Source organism: Aspergillus saccharolyticus (genome assembly GCF_003184585.1).
Source record: "Aspergillus saccharolyticus JOP 1030-1 unplaced genomic scaffold BP01scaffold_1, whole genome shotgun sequence".
NCBI classification, from domain to species: Eukaryota; Fungi; Ascomycota; class Eurotiomycetes; order Eurotiales; family Aspergillaceae; genus Aspergillus; species Aspergillus saccharolyticus.
In genome coordinates this window covers 287,872-303,541 of record NW_020290611.1, presented here as the reverse complement: position 1 = coordinate 303,541, position 15,670 = coordinate 287,872, and the positions used below count along the sequence as shown (strand labels likewise).

General features: G+C 51.0%; 5 protein-coding genes across 5 annotated transcripts; 1 reads left to right on the top strand and 4 right to left on the bottom strand.

Annotated features, from left to right (window-relative positions):
• Positions 1–1,020: 1,020 nt before the first annotated feature.
• BP01DRAFT_2853 (uncharacterized protein) lies at positions 1,021–1,698 on the bottom strand. The gene has a single exon (XM_025571451.1). It carries the CDS (start codon positions 1,504–1,506, stop codon positions 1,117–1,119), a length of 390 nt encoding a protein of 129 aa, XP_025435628.1. The 5' UTR covers positions 1,507–1,698; the 3' UTR covers positions 1,021–1,116.
• A 192-nt stretch (positions 1,699–1,890) lies between these two features.
• On the bottom strand, positions 1,891–3,846 carry BP01DRAFT_330935 (uncharacterized protein; the record flags this gene model as incomplete). Its single annotated transcript, XM_025573029.1, has 3 exons — positions 3,464–3,846; positions 3,195–3,400; positions 1,891–3,042 (listed from the first exon to the last, which is right to left on the bottom strand). Exons 1-3 carry the CDS (start codon positions 3,537–3,539, stop codon positions 1,891–1,893), a joined length of 1,434 nt encoding a protein of 477 aa, XP_025435627.1. The 5' UTR covers positions 3,540–3,846.
• Positions 3,847–6,285: 2,439 nt separating this feature from the next.
• Positions 6,286–9,731, top strand: BP01DRAFT_387808 (MCM DNA helicase complex subunit MCM6). The gene is made up of 2 exons (XM_025577774.1): positions 6,286–9,279; positions 9,350–9,731. Exons 1-2 carry the CDS (start codon positions 6,511–6,513, stop codon positions 9,464–9,466), a joined length of 2,886 nt encoding a protein of 961 aa, XP_025435626.1. The 5' UTR covers positions 6,286–6,510; the 3' UTR covers positions 9,467–9,731.
• A 494-nt stretch (positions 9,732–10,225) lies between these two features.
• Positions 10,226–11,686, bottom strand: BP01DRAFT_396322 (uncharacterized protein; the record flags this gene model as incomplete). The annotated part of the gene is made up of 2 exons (XM_025578466.1): positions 10,226–10,229; positions 10,278–11,686. The coding sequence occupies 2 exons, from the start codon at positions 11,684–11,686 to the stop codon at positions 10,226–10,228; spliced, it is 1,413 nt and encodes a 470-aa protein (XP_025435625.1).
• A 592-nt stretch (positions 11,687–12,278) lies between these two features.
• BP01DRAFT_412567 (uncharacterized protein) lies at positions 12,279–15,568 on the bottom strand. The gene is made up of 3 exons (XM_025578956.1): positions 14,990–15,568; positions 14,772–14,899; positions 12,279–14,692 (listed from the first exon to the last, which is right to left on the bottom strand). The coding sequence occupies exons 1-3, from the start codon at positions 15,085–15,087 to the stop codon at positions 12,540–12,542; spliced, it is 2,379 nt and encodes a 792-aa protein (XP_025435624.1). The 5' UTR covers positions 15,088–15,568; the 3' UTR covers positions 12,279–12,539.
• Positions 15,569–15,670: the final 102 nt, after the last annotated feature.

The window sequence follows — 15,670 nt, the reverse complement described above, 5'->3', positions numbered from 1 at the left end:
AGCAGTTCCCCAGCCACAATTCTGCCGTGCCACTTGACACAGACCTACTGTTTCATTCGACGCAATGAAAAAAAAAGTCGTGTTCCTACGAGTGTGATCGAGTTCGAAGAGGGCAAGCTCCACGAATTAAGCTTGGTAGGCAGGCAGGTGCGGGCCATCATGCAGCAAATGCCACCCCTCCATCTTCATCTTTGCCACCACCAACGCACATCATCACATCCCGTTTACCTGGTCAATGCTATCACTAGCGAGTCTACTCTGAATCCGATAAAGGCAGGTGGCAGGACAACGTGTCCGTCTCCTCGGAATCGATAACTAATCAACTCAATCATGTCCATGTCAATGTCAACTATCAATTCCCCGACCCACTGGGTATGAGAGTCGAATGATATCAGGTCCTCAAACTTTCAGTTCCCGTGCTTGGGCCTCCAACCTCCGACATTTATTGTAACCAGTCAAGCCGATCCCAGAATTCTCGCCAGATTGCGCTGTTATTGCCGTCCAGATTCTAGGCCTTGGGGGTCTGCCTGCAATGTCGCACACTGTCGGCGAGAAACAGAGCTAGTTCATTACTGGACCACAGCTGTCTCCTCCGAAGTTGGCCCTAGCTGGGCAATGCACGGACGAGTGTGTGGGACATGTGGCGAAAAGCTTTCCCCCTCTCTCGCTCTCATGGCAGATGTCACGCGGAGCGATGGGTTTTTCCTTTACTATTCTTACGTATCTTCTTGATTTTAGTTACCATTATACATCTTCTCTCGAGGTGGCTTTTTTTCGTGTCCCTTGGATATATTGCGCTCGTAGCTTGCTGCAATTGTCCAATTTCGGAGGTCGAATGAAGAGTTAAGTGCTTACGTAGAGCTCGCGGGGGGCGGTTTGGGGGGAGGGGGGAGAAGCGGTTTCTCTCTCGCATGCCCATGATCATTAACAGTTACTGCCAAAGTTCAAATAAGACGATAAGACAGCATTGTCTCGAACAAAGCTCCTATGTTGTAGAGCTTAAGGTCTCTTGCTGAGATTCTGCTAAATGAAGTGACCGATATCTTGAACACCTCGCAGCAGCCTTCCCGGCTCGTCGCTCCTCTCATTGAAATAGTTCATATATATAGTATATATTCATGTCTTGATCAGTAGTTCATGTGACGGGAGATCAAGAAAGATCATGGGAAGTGGGTCTGCTTCGTCCTTCAAGAACACCCACGCGATCAATGGTTCGACTCTCATAGCAAGCGAGGATGTGCAAAAGCAGATACCCTCAAAACAAGAAATCCGTTGACCACTCCGTAGTACTATCGGCCAGCCTGCGAGAGAAACGAACACGCCGCTCAAGAGGATCTCTCTCCCTTGCAATTGGTCCGTTCGATTAATTGGAAGCAAGGTCAATGCGTGACTTTCCAGGATTTTATCTCTCGCGGAACCGCGACGGGTAGTTGCAGCAGGGATCTTGTGCCAGTGACAATTCTCAGTGGTTACTCCCCAACTGTGCCGAGTTCGACCAGAACACATGCCCGCTAGGTGCGATGTCACCAATGAAGAAATGCATCAAACACGAGATGATGGCCCATTGGTGTGGTGGTCCGGCTGGCTGGGTTGGATTTTCAGGCTAGACTGTTCTGGGTTATCAGTCTGACAGGCAACGCAAACTTAGACTTCCGACCCTATACGTCATAAGCGCTCGATCTAAATGCCTTGACTCTTGCACTTTTTTCCTTCCCCTGCCAGGACAGCCATGTGCTGAAAGCCCAATGTTGACAGACCTCTTGCTCCATATGTACCCAAATATGGCTCCGGCATGAACTAGACTCCTAGGTCAACATAGCCCAAGCAACGCATAGACTCTGAACCAGAAGAAAGAGAGATAGAGCATATCCAAAAGTCTAGCGCGCGAACTCAAATCCGAAGCGCAAAAATCTCTCTTTCGAACTCACCAGCTTCTACAGCAGGATCTTCAAGCATGAGATAGCTGAACAAAATATTGCTAAAATCGCCTCGTAAGACGGGTGGCAGTTGTTTGATTCTTTTCAGAAGCTCTCCCGTCCGCCACGCTCGTTCTGACTCCCGTAGGTCCGGACTACAGCGTTCCTCTATCAGAAGCCATATGAAAGTCTCACATGCGGGGTTTCTGTCGAGTGTATACTGTGCGACAAGCTCATTGAGATGCGCAAGGAATCGACTGGTCTTATCTGGTTCGTGCTGGAACTCCCATAGAGCAGTTGTGATGTAGATCAAACAGGCGGTGCGGCTGAGCTCGTGACTGGAGATGTTGAGATCGATCACGTATTTATGTAAGCCCTGTGGTACTGAGGTTGGCCAAGGTCCAGGACAAAGCGAACAAAAGAGTGGACTAGCCATCTGAAAAGCCGTACGTCGCTGAGGAACAGAGCTCAAGTATGCAGCTGTGTTATGTTTGCGCTTCAATTCTTTGGCCCCTCGAACAAGATGAACTAGGTGTACTCGGTCATCATGGCTCAGTGCAAACTCTCGTGGCATCTTCAGAATACGCACGTAATGCAGGAAAACCTCATCGACGCCCTTAGGGTCCTGCCGACCGCGCATGCGCAGGATTCCAACAGCCTGATCCTCGTAATTCATAGCAGCGGACTCATTATCACCGAATCGATTCTCATGTAGAGACATTCCAGCAAAGGCCATAGCGAGATTACTATCCTTCTTCTGATGACTTGCTTGTTCCAGCATGGTGGCAGCCCGAAGCAGATGCTGCTCAACTTCCGGGCTGGATTGATGACGGTAGAGCCGGGCTCTCCAGCGAGCGCAATAAGCGAGAATGACCGCCTGAAAACACACCGGATGGGCGATGGCCGTTTTATAGATTTGAAACTTAATATAGTGGTTCTGCCCTGACCAGTAGCTTAACTTGCTCACCCATGCATCGGCAAGCTCTTGGTCGGTCAGAGAATTGACAGCTGGCAAGCTGTCGAAGGGATCCTTTCTGAACGAATCGAGACTCGTTGCGGGTGAGGGATACCAGACATTCAAGGCGCCATGTGAGGTTGGTGTTGGTGCAGGAGGATTAGTTGGGTTCTACAAATCGATCGCATGTCAGCACAATGAGTGGTCATGGTAAGTGAGTAGAGGTGAAAAAAGATAACCAAAGAGAGAGAAGGTCACAGACGCCCCAAGAGCCAAATAAACCATAAATCACGCCAGCTGATGTCAATTGTCACGAAGCTTACATTTTGACCCCCAGACTGAGTACTAGTTCGCCGTAGACCTCTTTTCCGGTTATGCTCGCGCATGACATGCGCCCTTCGCTCACGAGGGCTTAGTTGGTCGTCGACAAACAAATAGGTTGTCATTGTAGAGGCTGAGCTTAGAATTTCTGGGGAACGACTTCGATGGTCGATTTCAGTGGGAACTCGAGGGGGAATATTGGCTGTTCCTGGACGAGTGGAAGGGTGAGCGCTTCATAGGAAAGTACTGAGAAGACATCAGGAAGACCAACGTTGTTGGACAGATTCGCCCGATTGGTGACCTTCAGCCCCGAGAGAAGATCCACGATGATTAGTCGATTTGGTCATGTGTGCGTGTATGTGTGTGTGCCAATATCAGAGCATTAGCTGTTCTAAGTAAGTGGCGTAAGTGAGCAAGAGGGAAGACGAGAGCAACTATGGGTGTTACTGCATTTTGAAGAAGATGAGAACCCTTGCATGCCTTGAAAAGAATGATCATTGCCCACAAGACCAAGAAGGATTACAAGTAATCAAAAATCAGGCCACGAGAAAGGAGAGATGCTGTTTATCTACCCGATGGGAGGCAGGTTATATGTACATAGAGATTGGGAGGGAGTGAAGAGAGGGGGAAAGGTAGGTGGAGAGTAAGAAAGAGGGAAGGTGGGTGGGATGCGGTGGGAGGAAGGGAGGGAGGATTTCAAGAAGTATTACCCTGGACGATTTTATCCAGGCGTGAATGATTAAATGATGGGTAGCCCGCAGCAAGAAGCGGCCTATGCCCACTAACCACTAAACACCACATGTGGGAAAGCTCAGGCTAGACTGAATGCCTACCTAACCCAATAACTGACCTATTGTCTAAGAGAGAGAAAAGTGCCCCACGATGTCCTCCCTTCGGCTAGTCTAAATTTTCAACTCTGTTCCTATGGTAAGAATTAAGTCCAATACTGGGGGCTGTTATATCTCAAGATGCTCAATCTCAGCCCTTCATTAGCTCACCTAATGATATTACTTTAGTTAATCCTACATTGTCTACGGAGTAAGATCCGAGAGCAGTCCACCTACTTACTTTCTTAGTCAAGTTTGACCTTAACCCACCCCGGTGAACAGTGCTAGTTTTAAAGGAATGTCACTGCAGTGATTGAAGCAGTGCGGAAATAGAATCCTTACCCGAAATTTCCATATGATTGGATGTCGGGGGAAGAAAAGCCCACCGTGGCCAGACTACCTAACCTATCATTGACAATCCTTCAGACGGGAAGGATCCCGCTTGGTCCGGGTTCTGAGAACGCTCGGGGAGGTCCCCGATGGTGGTTTCGTTACTAACTTGAACTTACTACTACTGTAAGGTTTATTAGGTGTTTTCCCTGTTTCTCCACCCCCCTTCGTCAGGCTGGCCTATTTCCTAGAAGGTTAGAACATAGCCTTGTCTGGCTCAAAACAGGTAAAAGGTCATTGAGAGATATACGGGTCGCATCCGGTAGGTTAAATGCGAAGCTCAGGGGAACAAGACGTGCGTATCAAATGTTCAAAGCTGAACAGCCTCCTATGCTCCCTATGCCGTCTCTGACTCTAGAACGATGATGACCGTCACTGACCAACCAACAGAACATCGGGATTGTCACATTCAATGGCGTTAGATTTTGGGTCGCAAGGACAAGACAAAGGCAGGTCTCTCGGCTACAACAAAGAGACACGAGAGACGTCGCTATAGCGTAAGAAAAGGCCGTGTGCTACCTCCTTCGTATTGCTGGCAGATACTGCCAGTGGCTGCGGTAGGTGCATGGCTAGACGAGCTAAGTTTCAACCACTTAACGGAGGGTGTCCTCGCAAGATCACAACACGAATGTCGATAGTGACGTCAAAGCAGTCTTGCTGTCAGATCCCAGGTCATGTCCCCTGGCAATATCAACCGAGTTCTATATGCCGATGATAGATTCACATCCTAACCGTGGGCATCCCAACGCCTTGATGATAGGATGGTGTCGGTGAGGCATAGTAGGAGACTACGAGGAGGGAGGGCAGGTTTGTCTGTCAATATGTAACTCGCGGAGCTCCAGGTTTTCCCTTCTTACTGGTTTAGTGGTAACTTATTGTTTCTGAAAGCTGTCAACCTCTTACTAGATGGGTCTCCCAACCGAACCAATCACGGCAACAGTGGCGGCTGCAAAAGTCAAATACGTACTCCATTTTTGCTCCATATCAATGCCGGTCCGGTCCGCTCTCCTCGAATAGGAGATGACGGTTTCTGCGCGAGTCCCAAATCACCTCTGCAACATGGCCTGCAGTGGACCACCGTCCTTACGATGATACGGCCGATGCCACCACCACCACAGTCCAAATCGGGGAATCTTTCCACCATAAGTTACTGTAGAAACATGCAGTCAAGCTCATAAAGTTAACCGCGGAAGTGCAAGCCTTAATGCCTTGGACTGTCCCGGTCTAGGCAGAAGAGGTTCAGTATGTGGAGCGCTGGAATGACTTCTTATGGGTTGTCAATGTCGGAAGTACGAGCTCGCACTCAATGGGTTAATTTCCACTTATGCATTAGTTCCAGAGCGAGAATGTCTGTTCAGCTGAACGCAGATAACACTGCACTAACTGCTTTGGAGGAGTACCATGAGGACTTTTACTCTCGCTGGTAGTCACTGTTAACCCTAAGAAATTGGAAGGCATGGCCGTCTTGAGGTATACACTTTACAAAAGTGCATGGCGAGGAAAACCAGGGGTGTAGGACTCCGAGGAGTGGACTTTCGCTGACAATGTCTTGCGAGTCGTGAAGCGCAGACGGTGAGTCTTGGGAGACCCTATGGATCATATTGTAGGAATGTGGTAATGGCTTGGTTCCAGTAGGTTACCACCACTCGGTCCCGAGTCAGTCCGTGCCGCCCGGCCTGAGCTCTGGCTCGAAATGGCAAGCCCTAATTCCGGCAGCTTGGCACTCGACAGGAGGGATCAGGAACTGACTCAGCATCTAAAAACCACTTAACGCGTTAGGAGCGGATCAATGTATCACCGACGCGTTCGTGTTGAGATCGCGTCCCACGCAAAGCTCGACGGAAAAATGCCAATACAGAGAGCAAAAGTGCCAAACACATTTCGATCAATTCCCCCCTCCCTTTCAGTCAGCCTTGAATCCACCCACCCCCTTCTCCCAAGGCTGGTCCTTTTGATTGACTGCCAACAGTTTGCACATTGATCTGAGATATCACGATAATATCAACTCGCGGAGTGTCGATTTAACACACATTATTCAGTTTACAAGAAGGACCATTACCTCGTATTGCCAGCGGCCTTTTCCTGGCCATCCTCCTTCAGCATGTCATCCCTCTTCGATGCCGTTCTGCAGTCCGAATTGGGCTCGACGGCGGGCTCTCGTCATCTGCACTCGGACCAGATCCCGAGCTCACGACCGCAGCCGCCCTCAGAAAGCAATGGACCGATGAGCGATATGCATGGCTATCCAGACGAGCAGGGAGCAGATTCGAACGCTTCGACCGTCGGCCGCCTCCGCAATCCCTATCTCCCTCCTCCTCCCCCAGTGACCGATGTTGCAGGAGAGAAAGTGCAGCAAGCATTTGAGGAACTGCTTGAGACATACATGGAGGAGCCCTCACTCTCACAACCACCCCCGCCGTCGGCAGAAATTCTGAGCGACAAGTACTATATCGCTCAAATCCGAGGCATGGCCAAATTCGAGCTTTCAACACTCTACGTGGACTTTACGCACCTCACCTCCTTGAGCAATCCCATTCTCGCAGACGCAATCGCCAACCAATACTATCGCTTTCAGCCCTTTTTGACCAAGGCCTTGAACAACTTGATCGCCAAGTATGAACCGGAGTACTTCGCGGCACATCGTCAGGCCACCGCCACTAGCAGCATCTCTTCACAAGCCGGTACCTCTATGGTGGCGGGTAATTCATCCGTGTCCGATAATCCCGAGTTGGAGCGCGATATTCGCGAGAAGACTAGACACCAGCAAACTGATCGACTATTCTCGCTGGCTTTTTACAATCTACCCCTGGTGTCCCGATTGCGCCAACTTCGGACCTCTCAAATCGGTAAACTAGTTTCTGTATCAGGTACAGTTACACGTACCTCTGAAATTCGGCCCGAATTGTCCCTTGGAACCTTTACCTGTGAACTATGCAAGGCAGTATGCCCCAACGTGGAACAGACTTTCCGCTACACTGAACCTGCGCAATGCCCGAACGACCTCTGCGGGAATCGCACCGCCTGGCGGCTGGACATCGGCAAGAGTACTTTTGTCGATTGGCAGAAGGTTAAGTTGCAGGAGTCCTCTCACGAGATCCCGACTGGCAGCATGCCGCGGACAATGGACGTCATCCTTCGAGGGGAGATGGTTGATCGTGCTAAGGCCGGTGAGCGGTGCATCTTCACTGGTACTTTGATTGTTGTACCCGACGTGAGTCAGTTAGGACTGCCTGGTGTGCGCCCGGAAGCTGTCCGTGATGATGGTGCTTTCCGGGGGAGTGACATTGGTGGTGGCGGTGTTAGTGGTCTGAAGGCTCTCGGTATCAGAGACCTGACGTATCGACTCGCTTTCCTTGCCTGCATGGTGACGCCTGACACAACTACTCCTGGTCAACAGACCAAACAGCAATTGAATGGCCAGTCACATAACATCTTAGCTTCGCTCAACCAGATTTCAGATCCCGAGACCGACGAAGATCAGGCGCAGGAGGCTTTGCTCCAAAGTCTTACGCCCTACGAGGTTCAGGACTTGAAGAAACTCGTCCATTCAGAATATATCTACGCTCGCCTGATTGATTCCATTGCCCCCATGATTTATGGTCACCGGCAAATCAAGAAGGGCATACTGCTGCAGTTGATCGGAGGAGTGAGCAAGAATACAGAACAAGAAAACCTTCAGCTCCGTGGTGATATCAACATTTGCATTGTTGGTGATCCATCAACCAGTAAAAGCCAGTTCTTAAAGTATGTTTGTTCGTTGCATCCTCGAGCTGTTTATACCAGTGGCAAAGCCTCATCTGCGGCGGGTTTGACCGCGGCTGTTGTGAAAGATGCGGAGACAGGCGAATTCACGATCGAAGCAGGAGCTCTCATGTTGGCTAACGGAGGTGGTATCTGTTGTATTGATGAGTTTGACAAGATGGACCTTAGCGACCAAGTCGCGATCCACGAAGCCATGGAACAGCAGACAATTTCTATCGCCAAGGCTGGTATCCATACTACCCTCAACGCTCGTGCATCCATTCTCGCCGCAGCAAACCCTATCGGTGGCCGTTACAACCCCAAGACTACGTTGCGTGGCAACCTGAACTTCAGTGCTCCCATTATGAGTAGATTCGATCTATTCTTCGTGGTTCGTGATGATCCCAATGAAACGGTGGATCGCAACCTTGCGGATCACATTGTCAACGTGCACATGAACCGCGATGAAGCAGTCAACCCGGAGCTTAGCACTGAGCAATTACTGCGTTACATTCGATTCGCAAGAACATTCCGACCTGTCTTCACCGAGGAGGCCAAGGCCTATTTGGTCGAGAAGTACAAGGAACTTCGTGCCGGTGACGCTCAAGGTGGCATGGGCCGCTCCTCTTACCGTATCACCGTTCGACAGCTTGAGTCCCTCATTCGTCTTTCCGAGGCCGTTGCGAAGGCCAACTGTGTAGAGGAAATTATCCCTAACTTTGTGCGGGAAGCCTACGACCTATTGCGACAGAGCATGGTGACGGTTGAAAAGGACGATGTTGAATTTGACGATGATGTCAATGCTGCAAGCGGCCGCGCCACTGATGGAGACCATGAGATGGGTGACCGCGATCGCGAAGGTGACAGCCCCATGCGCGATGACGGCGAGCCGTCCCAACAACCCCAGCAGCCACGCCCACGTACCAAGATCACTTATGACAAGTACATGAAGATCTTGAATTTGATCGTACGACGTGTCAGAGACGATGAGTCGATGTCCGGTGAAGGAGTTGAACAGGAAGAGCTATTGGTCTGGTACCTGGAACAAGTCGAATCTGAATTGGAAACTGAGGAGGATCTGGAGCAAGAACGCTCCTTGGCTGTCAAGGTTTTGAAGCGGATGGTCAAGGTACGTATTGTAATGCGCATCAGCTGTTTTCTTTTCGCTGAGCTTCTGCTAACTCATGTCTTTGCGGCAGGACAACATTCTGATGCCTATTCGTGGACAAGGTCTGGTCGACCCAGCTGATGAGTCAGCACAAGTTGAGCGGACCATCTACGTTATGCATCCCAACTGTGCCCTCGACGAGGAGTGATCCTCTTCCTGAAGTGCTCGGGATACGGCAAAGGCAATGACTGGGAATCGATGAAAGGAGTAAAGGTGCCCTTGGTCGTTATGAGTGATGAGTTTCTGATGTGATTCTTGCATGAAATTATTCGCGCATTCTTGGTGGAGCATATGTGATCTTGGGCTGATGAGTCTGGAGTATATGGGTCACACATTTTCTTAGATCTTTCAAATATGATAGCCCGTGACTTGCGGATGTTTCCAATTTAACAAACCTGCTACCGGGGCTTGTAAGGCCTTTTGTACAAAATTTAAGGCCTACAATGCTTATACAGTCTTCAATATCGTTATCAGGGCCTGCCAAATCATACGGCCTTTTGTACAGCTACCGGTGTCTTCTAAGGCTTGCAAAGCCTTCCACATAGGCAATACACAGATTATAAGATAGTACTATGTGCTTTGCTCAGCGGCCTGTCATATGTTTCATTCCTTCTCTGAGAAATGAAGGGCAGAAAATATACTACTTATTGACAATGCACCGCCTTGACCCTTTCACCATACTTACCTTAATCTCTTTTTTAAATCATCTCTACGATTCTTGAAGTCGTACCCAAGTGAAAGATTCAAGCAAATCCTAAAGAAAATTACCGCATAATAGTCTCATTTTGCGGTCTCGGAAATTTCACAATCAACAGCAATTAGACAACAAACCGATGGAACGCCGCAATCTGAATGCAAAGAACTCGCACACGAAACAAATAAGTAACCACACAGCACCACACGCAGCTCATCTACAGGAAATACAAGCGCAAACACAGATCAACGTCACACAGGCTTACAATCTTCTTGCCCTGCGACGAACTCTCTTTCTTCCCACGGCCGTTTCAATCTGCGCCTGCACATGCGCCCGCTGCTCCTCTTCCCGCTGCTGCGCTATCGCGAGCGCAAGCCTGGCCATCTCCTCCGAGGAGGTAGCCACGCTCTCTGCGGCGGACCAAGGTAGCCAGAGACCACTCGCGTCCGGCGTGATCTGGTCGTCCTCCGCACGCAACCCGAAGTCTACCACGGAGAGATTCATGCTAGTTTCTGCCATGGGATCAAGTATGCAGTTGCTCACGTCGTCCCCATTCATGGAAGGCCCTTGGTTGGGATTAACCACTGGGTAAGGCGCAACGAGGTCCGGGTTCTGGGTCCATGATCCGACATCTAAGCGGGCTGCATCAGGGTCAAAGAATCCGGAAGCGGATGCGTGATCGTGACCATTAATAGCGGTGGGGTCAACATTCGCAATCCGGTTAAGGGCGTTTGTGTCTGTAGAGTTTGTCGTCGGCGTGCTGAAGAGGCTATTATCAGGGGCAGGGAACATGGTGAAATTATCTAGATCGAGTTCGAGGTCCATGTCCATATCCATTTCTACTTCGGGGTGTAGATTGAGATCATATGTCTCAATCATGGTATTGGCACCAAAGAGGCTGACGGCGTTACTGGTGGTGGGATTGGTCGACTGCGTGATGGTGCTGCTCTCGTGCTGTCGGTCCCCTTCTTCTGGTTCACCTGCCCAGGTCGCTTCATCAACGTTCTCTTTGTCCTCGTCCCATGGAGCAAAGACGTTCACTTTGATCTCCTGAAATTGAACTTCAATATCATCCGGGTCTTCGTAGATGGGGAAGCTGGTACGCGAGAAGGGCTGCTGGTGATGAAGACGGCTATCATGGGTCTGCTGGGGCTGGATATCTGCTGCGTAAAGCTCAGGATCTTCAGAGAGATGACTTAAGGTATATTCTGAGGTGAGGACGGGAATGCATGTACGATAGCTGTGTCTCAAGTATGAGGGAGATGGTGGTATAGCGCAGTCTGCTGTGTCTGCCATTTCGCCAGCAATCCCGGCTGGGTCAATTGAGGGTGAAGCAGAGAGTGTGCTCGGTAGGCTGCTCAGTTCCTCCATCTCCGAGAAGATTGATCGGTCGATATCCATCGAGCATGCCTCTGTACGAGAAAGCTTTGTCGGTTCGAAGAGGGAGGTGGCACGCGTAACGCTCGGCAGGTCCAGGCTTTCAAATATATCCGTGATGTGCCGTTCAAGTTTACGTCTCTTCTCGCATTGGCGGCGCGGAGGGCTGACATTCTTATTCTCGAAGTTGTTCTCCTTGCTGTCGTCGAAACTTTCTGCTTCTCCGCGCTGAGTGAATGTACGGACTTTGACATTGGGGGAAGAGGATCGCTTAGTGTTGCAAGGAAGAGATATCATGTTGGCGTCATGGTCTGTGATCAGCTGTGACTGAGTCACCAGAAGTCAGCATATAGTACAAGCTTAGATTAGGAAGCTAGTCGCAATGGAAAATGACTTCAAGTGAATATGTTGCCCAATATAGTGTAGCTACATCTTCTCTCGTGAACCGGTGTCGACTCACACCATCCATTACCTGAAGACAGCTTCAATGAAGCTTCTCTACACCGACCGAGTTTGTGAATTCGCAGCAGGTGAATGTTGGCTTGAGTTATGAAGACTGTGCATCCTAGAAGACAGTAGGAGCAGGGAGAATATGCTCCTGCACTGCAAGAATGACCATAAAGGATGATATACGTCAAAGATCCGAAATGCAAAAGACGTCAAGCAATGGGTAAAAGTGTTTTTGTGTTCAGGTGGATTCAGAGTGAGAAGGTCAGTTGAGAGGTAGGAGAGAGGAGGTGGAGGTGGAGGAGGTGAAGGTGGTGGTGGAGGAAGGAGATTCGGAAGGAGGCCATGATACCGTCTCGCCTGGAACACATCTCGTGCACGTTTCCTACAATGTCTACAACATGCTTTCTACAGTTGATTTACAATCAATGAACCACGATCGAGCAATAGACCTTCATTGGTGCCACCAAGCCATCTAGAAACCCAGGCTGGTTGCTGTTGCGCAAGAGATCATCTATCAAATAGACGAACGACCTCCTGTCCGCTTATTACTCTCAATTTTCTCATTTCTTTAAGGGGTTGGTCCGTAGTGGAGAGAAGTCAGTGGTGATACAACCTCTCGATACTCGTCACAGAGCCATTATCCTGTCAGCAAGGGTAGGACGGGCAATCGAGCACACCGCGAACCCACATACTCTTTCGCTTATCTGAACTGTCCAGGACCAATCATGCCACCTCTGGCGTCACCGCCAACTTGACCGAACATCTCCAACAGATGCCGAGACGAAGGTGGAGGCCCTTGCGGCGGGGGTCCTCCTTCAAAAGGAACTTGTCCACGAGGTCCAAGCCCCATCATAACGTCGCCGCTGTGTGGCATGGGCGGAAAAGATGGTGGGGGTCCATTCATGTAGCCGGGAGGAGGCATCATCCCAGGAGGCGGGGGGAAGCCAGCCGATCCACCGCCATTAGCACGCGGGAAAGGCTCACGCTCATTAAGCGGAGGAGCATTTCCATGCATCGGCATCATGTTTGCCATATAACTTGGGTTAACACCTCGTGTAGGAGTTGGGATCCCTGGAGGAGGAGCCAAAGGCGCCGGTCCACCAGCAGGCTGCGGAGGCAGCTGGGGACCTGCCCATCCAGGGGGCGGCAGATGCTCGAAACCTGGCGGTCTCTGCATTCCCATAGGAGGATGTCCTTGACCGTGAGGAGCTCTGGCTCCACCAGGAGTGATAGGAACCTGACCACCGGGAGGGAAAGGGATATCGTCAAAGTATCCCATCGGGGGCCCGTTCACTGGCCGTCTCCGAAGGTGTTCGGCATCGGGTCTTTGAATATTTGCAATTGCTGGATCATCAAGGAAGTTGGGGCCTTTTTGAACAGGAGGAATACCGGGGGGAGGAGACAGCACATCCGGCAGGTTCATCATTGGGGGCACTGGCCCAGCACTGTGAGGCTGATTCTGACCACCAGGAGCAGGACCGCTTGAAGTAGCACCAGTGGATTGCTGCATCAGTCGAAGAAGGTACTCTCTATCACGAGCCTGTGTTTCCTGAGGGTATGGATTCTCCTTGAAGGGAGGTCCAGCCGCTCGAGATGGTGTCTCCAGCATAGCCAGGTATTCTTGCCGCTTGATATGTTCTCGAGAAGGTGAAGAAACAGCACTCTGGACTTGTTCCGCCTGCACCAAAGATGGAGGTCGGTTAGCAGGAATAGTCTCATTGTGGGGTGTCCCATTGCGGGATTTCCCGCCCCCAAGCATAAGCAAAATACGTTGGAACCCTTCTTGATCGGCGTCGGTGGATCCAGCAGGTGTCAGAGCTGGAGATCTGGTATCAGGCTGAGGTTCCGAGTCTCTCGCAGGGCTTCCTGGCGGAGGACTGAAAAGCCCAGCAAAGCGGGACGACTTCATAGCTTTAGAAGCTTGGGCCTCCTTCTTTGGAGTCGCCTCCACCTGCACGGGGGGAGCGCTAACTTCCGGCGCAGGTGCAGGTGCAGGTGCAGGTGCAGGTGCAGGCTTAGACTCGCTCAGCAAGCCGAAGAAGCGTTCCATAGTTGAGTCCTGCTGGAAGGGAGTGCCGTTAGTGCTGAAAATCTCCCCGTCGGTGGGTCTATGATCCACCTGCTGTAAAGGTGCAATATTTGTTTCGGCAGGAATCTCGTCCTTTTCCGTTGCATGCGGCTGAGATCCGGCTTTCATTCTCTCCTTCCAACGCTCGAAATCCTCTTGTGTATGTACTCTTCGAGACTCATCCTTGTCATTGGTATCCAGCCACTCAGGCTCCTGTTCAAATTTGGCCCCGCGGGTCCAGTCGCGATCAGCGCCATGTCGATCGCGACGCCATTCTCGGTTGCGGATTGGAGTCTTGTCTTCCTCCATGTCGGTGGTATCGTGGGGAGCATTATCATCTCGAAACCAGCTTCCTTCATGTCTGGCGCGCCCCGGAGTTCCATCTTTGCGAGGGGCAAAGCGGGTATCCTTGCTGTCTCTCACAGTTCTATCGTGGGTCGACTCGCGTGGATCGCGGTTATCCCATCTGTCAAACTCTCCATTCCGTCTGGGCTTGCGGTCCTGTTCATCCTGCCCGAACGTGCGACGAGGACGTCCATTGGTCCAGTCTTCCTTGTCCCCGCGCCGAGCATTGAAGGCACCCATCTTCCCATCGCGTCGGTCGAAATCCCGGTCGTTGGGATCTCGTTCCTTGAAGAACTTATCCCGGAAGGCAAACCGGTCGGCTTTCAGGTCCTCGGAATCGTGCGGCCTGGACGACCTTTCCGTTGAGTCTATGGAACCCTTGCCAGCGATGCGAGAGGCAGAAGCGAATGCGGTCTTGGGAGGCCCGAGAATGATATCCTCTGGGAGACAGAAGCAGATGCTTGAGTTAGTGATGGCCGTGATAATCCGCCTCGGCTAACAGACAGTGGTGTTCTTTACCTGAATTCGAGTTTCGGGAGATGTGACGGGTATCGAAGAGGCTCGGCCGTCTGGGTGTAGTTTCATTGGGATTGGTAGTTTCTCGAGAATTCGATGTTTTGCGTTGTGTGGTAGGGTCGGGGATGGGGCTGAAATAAGGAATGTGTTAGGTTCGTGACAAACTTGGGCTGATGAAATGGAGGGGAGGGGGATGGAGGAGTGTCCTGGAGATGTCTTACCCCATCCATTCGTCTACTGGCGGCAGAGTAGGAGGTCGAACAACCAGGGGCGATCCGCGCAGCCATAGCAGCTCATCGATGTGGTAACGTCGTGCCATGAGGATGGCTAGGTGGAGAGTGTGTGATGCTATCCGGGGAGGGGGGATTCGGTTTACGACGATCTCATTGGTTGCCGACGGGGTTGATGATGGAAAGCGGTAGTGGAGTACGAGAGGATAAGGGTCAAGCACAACGTTGAGTGATTCAGGTGTGTCTGCTGAGGTTTAGGGAGGATTTGGGAAGAATTGCGACAGGTTTGTTGAAAGGCCGAACGAGCCAAGATGGGAAGGCCGCCTGCCAGTGGCAAGGCCGAAAGGCGGAGGGAGCTTCGATCGGTCGAGATTCAAGCTGGTTTGAGGGAGGTCGGGAGGGAAACGCGGATGAGGGGCACCACAACAGTTCGAAAATTTTCAGCTGAGAAGAACTCTCTCGGAAGTGATACTTAGATCGTTTTCTGGAAATGAACCGGATAGGGACGAAGCTGAAGGCTGCAGGAACAGAGTGAGCGTATGGGGGGAGAGGAGGAGGGAGGTGTCAAACGGGGCGGGTTTTGGGGGGAAGAAGAGGAGGACGAGGAGAGAGGGTGAAAGTTGCGGGCAAAAGCACATCGAGGCGAAGTTTACCGCAAAAACGTGTGCATTG